The sequence below is a fragment of the Motacilla alba genome, chromosome 4 (genome assembly GCF_015832195.1).
Source record: "Motacilla alba alba isolate MOTALB_02 chromosome 4, Motacilla_alba_V1.0_pri, whole genome shotgun sequence".
In the NCBI taxonomy this organism is placed as follows: Eukaryota; Metazoa; Chordata; class Aves; order Passeriformes; family Motacillidae; genus Motacilla; species Motacilla alba.
In genome coordinates this window covers 7939995-7944876 of record NC_052019.1, presented here as the reverse complement: position 1 = coordinate 7944876, position 4882 = coordinate 7939995, and the positions used below count along the sequence as shown (strand labels likewise).

Here is a 4882-nt window from a genome sequence, read left to right as displayed (position 1 = left end):
TAAAAAACCTGACACTGGTCAAAGTTTCTTGACACCACCATTCCTACCAGTCATCCATGCTGAGGCTGGAGCTACACAGCATGTCCTTCACAGGACATGCTGGTGTGTGGTCTTTAGCCTGTAATATTTCTGAAGACTTCCAAGACTTAATTTTCTTCTTCTGGTCTCCACAACCCTAGTGCAAAAAAAGGTTAGAAACTGCACTTCTAGCAGAGAGTGTTGGAGTCCAGATGATGCCCACCGTTGTTCCTATGTCTTCTCTTCTCAAACCCATTTTTTGCTGTCACTGGAGAAAATCTTGGTGGAGGCAGAGATGTTGCATTGGGATGAGTGAGAGTGAAATCACCAAGAGGAGCTTGCAGGACAGGCTGATAGAGTCTGTGCTGGTTCCTCCCAGGTTCCTCCCAGTTGAAGCAATTCCTCTGACTATCAGCCCTTCAAGTATCCAGCCCAATCTCTGTAACTCATCTCTAGGTTGAGATTTTATCCTAACTAACAGGAGAAAGAATTCCTTTTGAATGGAAGAGCCATTCTCCTTGTTAGACTCTAAAAGTGAAGCACATGCACATGGCCCTGGTGCTTTTGCTGCAGCACTCATTATATCTGTTTAATTTGGCTGTATCAATGTGCCTGGTGCCCGATGCATGGCAGGCAGGCATCAACACACTGAAGCTTGGGCACCCTCCTGCAGGAAGGCCTGGGCTTCAGGAAGGGGAAGAAAGGAAGTAGGAAACTGAAAACCAGCCTCAGGGAGTGATAGTTTGCCACTGTTTGATTAGAAGAATTTAAAAAACCCACTAGGGAGCAGGCAGGAGAAATTTGTTGATCTTAAGAAGTGAGCAGTCACTGTTTTTAGAGCTGTGCACAGGAGCTGCCAGGCCCAACAGAGGATGGGCCCAGGGGATGGTTTTGCTTAGGAGAGGGAAAATGCTGTGCAGCTGATCTCAGTGAGCTGAGCTGTGAGGGAAGGGCACTACACCATGGCAGTACAGTGGTCAAACATCCCCAAGGATGTGCCTGTAGATGGTGTTTCCATCTGGTGCTGGGGAGAGAAGGAACAAGCCTTGTGCCCTGAGGGCTGGGACAGTGCATGTGGCTGTCAGGAGCACTGAAATACCCAGCAGAGGTCAAATTAGAGCAGAGGAAGAACCCTAAGAAATGAGAGAAAGGGAATTAAATAACTCCTGGTCCTGGACAGAGTGGTCAGTCCCCCTGACTCTGAGTAAACATTCTGTTGCCCAGCAACCATGAAGCTGCCAAGTAAACATTCACAGAGGTTGGAGTAGCCGTAGGGCCTCTCCCCAGAGCTGGAGTAGCCAAAGGGCTGCAGAGGCCATAGGTTAAGGAAAGTCTCAGGAAAGCAGAGGCAAGAGGCTCCCAGGCTCATCCCCTGCCTGGTGCCTCCCACACTGAGCTGTCAGGGGTGAAGAGCAGCCCCTGAGCTGAGCTGGGAAAGAAGCAGCGCTGGCAGGACCTGGGCTCTCCCTTTCCTGCTGACGGCTGGAGCAATGGAGACCTGGAGCAAAGAGGAGATGTCAGCCCATTTCCTCAGGATGTGCAAGGTGAAACTCCCATCCTTCCTCAGGTGAGGGGGTTCTTCCACCAGCCTGCATCCTCTTCTCCTGCCTTCTCCATCCCTCTCTCCCTCACCATGGGAAACTCCCATGCCTTATGTCCATCATTTCTGCCTCATCTTGCACCCCGTTCCCCAGCTCTGTTCCTCCCTGCAACATCCCCTTGCTCTGCCAGGGGAGTGCCTGCTGGGGAGGGGTGGGGCTGCCATGCTGCCAGATGGGATCTGAGATGGTGTTGGGGGGCTCTGCCCCATCACCCTACCCGGGACACAGTCCAACATCCAGAGCAATCCAACACCCTGCCAAGAAACTCAACTAGCGTGTAACCTTGAGGAAAACTCCTGTGGCAGGGAACTCACAGTGACAGAGGAGGACTCCCAGTCTTCACTTATTCAGCTCTTGAAGAAAAAGAAAGAAGCCCGAGAGATGGAAAAGGCCATGGCAGAGAAAGAAGAGGTGAGAAAGATAGGTGGATGCTGGCTCATGGTTGGGATGGTTTGTGGCTTTTTGGAGGCTTTTTGGGAGGCAGGTAACAGATTTTGGGTACAGGCAGCCATGTCACCCTCACTCTGGTGCTGCCAGGCCTTCATGGGGAGGATGAAAGTCATCGCTGACCGGTGGAGGGACCTGCACGCCAAGAGGGCCCAGCTGAAAGCCCATGTGCAGAGATCTGGAAGGACTGTGCAGGTACACCAGATGACTTTGAGCTGCATCACCAACTCCTCCCCTCCCTTGGGCAAGAGGGTCTTGGGCCTGCACTCCTGTTCAAGCCTCCTGTTGAGACTGGAGCTGTGAGGAACAGCACTGGCAGGGCACAAGGTTTTGTACTACCTGGAGATATGGGAAGCCCTGATAGGTCTTGGGTGGAAAAGATCTTGTCCTGTATCAGTGAGATCTCCCGCCAGCCCGAAATGTCCCACAGGAAAGGTGTTAGCCTTGTCCCCACTGCTGACATCCAGATGTCTCCGGGGTGCAGATCCAAGCAGGTCTGAAATTCAGACTGCCATCCCAGGTACCGGTCTCCAGGACCAAAGGGTCAATGCAAGAGGGATGGCCCTGTGAAACAGGGAGAGGAAATGATCCCAGGGTGGTCCAATACTGGTCTCTCCTCTCTGAAGATTTGTGTACCACTGCTGGTAAGTAATCCAGCTCCATCTTACCCTGCCTTCCTTTCCCTCTCTCTGTATGTGTGTGTGCTGCTGGGGGAAACCACCAGAAATGTGAAGAGTTACGAATCCAAGCTCTGAAGATAAACAGAAAACAGAGTGAGGAGAATATGAAAAAGGATGGTGAGCTTTTGAGAGCCAAGATGGAACTGGAAACCCTCAGAAAAAAACACCGGAAACTCTGCAAAAAAGTGCAGAAGTACTCTATCTTCAAGAAATACCTGGAGGATGTGGTGGAGGTCTCACAGGTGAGTTTGGACATAAGCAAGACAGATCACAGCCTTGGGGAAAGCCTCAGATAAATGCTAAAACTAGAGAAGATAGGGCAAGTCCAGGACACCGGACACTTGCTCAAACCCAGAGACCTCAGATGGGATGGACAAACCAATCTGCAACCATGGTGAGCCACAGGGAGCAGAGTTAAAGTAGGAGAATCAGTACAGCAAGTGGAAGATTGAGAAAAGCAAAGAAAAACCATGAGAAGGGGGAAAAGCTCAGGGCTGCGGGGAATGGGGACACGTTTGTGTCATTGATTAATTGTTTGGGAGAAATGAAAAGCTGCCCATAAAATGTCCCCAGGCAGTTGCCAAAAGGCTGTGCTCTCTCTTGAGGATGTCAGGACATCACTCATACTCCAACCACCCCAGCTGTGGCCTCCCAAGTCCTGGCTCTGGAGGCTGCAGTTGTTCTTTGTGCTTTATCAGAGCACTGCTGGCCTGGGGAAAAGGAGCAGCTCATCCCCTCGCTTATGGGAGTGACAGCTGTGGGTGTGGCACAGTGGGAGGCCACCACACTGGGAATGTAGCAATGCCAAACAAACCAACTGGGGCAATAGTCTCATGGGGAAGGACAGAATCCCAGAACAGTTAGGGCTGGGGAAGGTGGGAAGATCTTTCAGGAGGGAGAGGCATTGGCCCAGGTAAGGGCAGGGTGCCGAATGACATCAGAGCTGCAAGCTGGTGAGGGAAGGGCAGAGAGTCACTAACACCAGGAACCCTGTGCTGCAGTTTGAGGACATCTCAGAAGTCACTTCACAGTACAAATTGCTGGTGAGGACACGGAAGGACCTTCTGCAGTCACAACATGGGCACAAGCAACTGACTGAGCAAGACAAGGTGTTCCTGGAGCAGTACAAAGCACAGAAAGAAGCTGAGATGCTTCAGTACAAGAATGAGCTGGTGCAGCTCAAACTACGTATTTCTCAGGCTCAAAGTGACATCCCCCTCTGGGTAAGGAATTGTGGAGTGGGCAGGGGAAGATTGCCAAGCCTGGCTCTGTCAGGACTGGCTGATGGCTCATCCTTCAGCCATGGGGTCACAGAAGTGTCCAGTAACAATCTCTGGAATTAAAAAAGATTCCTAATTTCATCCCCCTTCATGGGGTTGGAGAATGGAGAATGGCAGACCAGTCTGGAGTATGGAACTTAGGGTCTCCAAGCCAGGGTCTCTGGTGCTGAAGCATGACCTTTGCTAGGGCATGTGCCCATGCTGCATGTGCCCTCTCCTTCCAGGAGGCTCACTGGGCTGACATCCAGGACAGGACTTCCAAGAAAATGGGGAAGCTGTGGACTATCAAGCTGGCCATCCACAACCTTTTCCAGTCCACCAACATGCGGCTGCAAGCACAGTGGAATGTGTTGGAGTGTAACAGCTGCAGACAGCTGAACATGGTAAAGCCAAGCCAGAAGGAGGAGCAGTAAGGAGTCTCCACTGCCCCAAGGGAGGGAGCCCACAGACCCTACAGACACCTTCCTTTTTGCTGGGGCTCTCTCAGGCATGGGGCAGGGGCAGGGCACACCAGGCAAACCTGACTCTTTGAGGAGGTAGGGCAGGGTTCCTTGCCTGGCTGAAGGAGTGGGAGCCAGGCAGGCTGAGGCAGGGGATGCAGATCAAGCCATGGCCAGCACTGGTTTTATTCACCTTTGCCCTGAACTCAGGCTCACCCACAAAAGTCCATTCTGGTGGTGCAGATCCAGCAAGGCAAATGCCTTTTTCTGCTGCTCAGTTTGATAGGTGACATTTGCCATCTGAAAGAGCCAACAGGCCCCCCTGTGACTCCTGTTCCCATCCCTGCCCTGAGCTCTGCCATCTCTCTTTTCCACCCTAGATACAGCAGTTTATCCAACACCTTAAAGACATCCAG

The 4882-nt window shown here is 51.9% G+C and overlaps 1 protein-coding gene across 1 annotated transcript; it reads left to right on the top strand.

Moving 5' to 3' along the window:
• Positions 1–1508: 1508 nt before the first annotated feature.
• On the top strand, positions 1509–4439 carry LOC119700418 (coiled-coil domain-containing protein 42-like). Its single transcript, XM_038135544.1, has 6 exons — positions 1509–1585; positions 1925–2030; positions 2157–2261; positions 2791–2988; positions 3748–3969; positions 4251–4439. Exons 1-6 carry the CDS (start codon positions 1509–1511, stop codon positions 4437–4439), a joined length of 897 nt encoding a protein of 298 aa, XP_037991472.1.
• Positions 4440–4882: the final 443 nt, after the last annotated feature.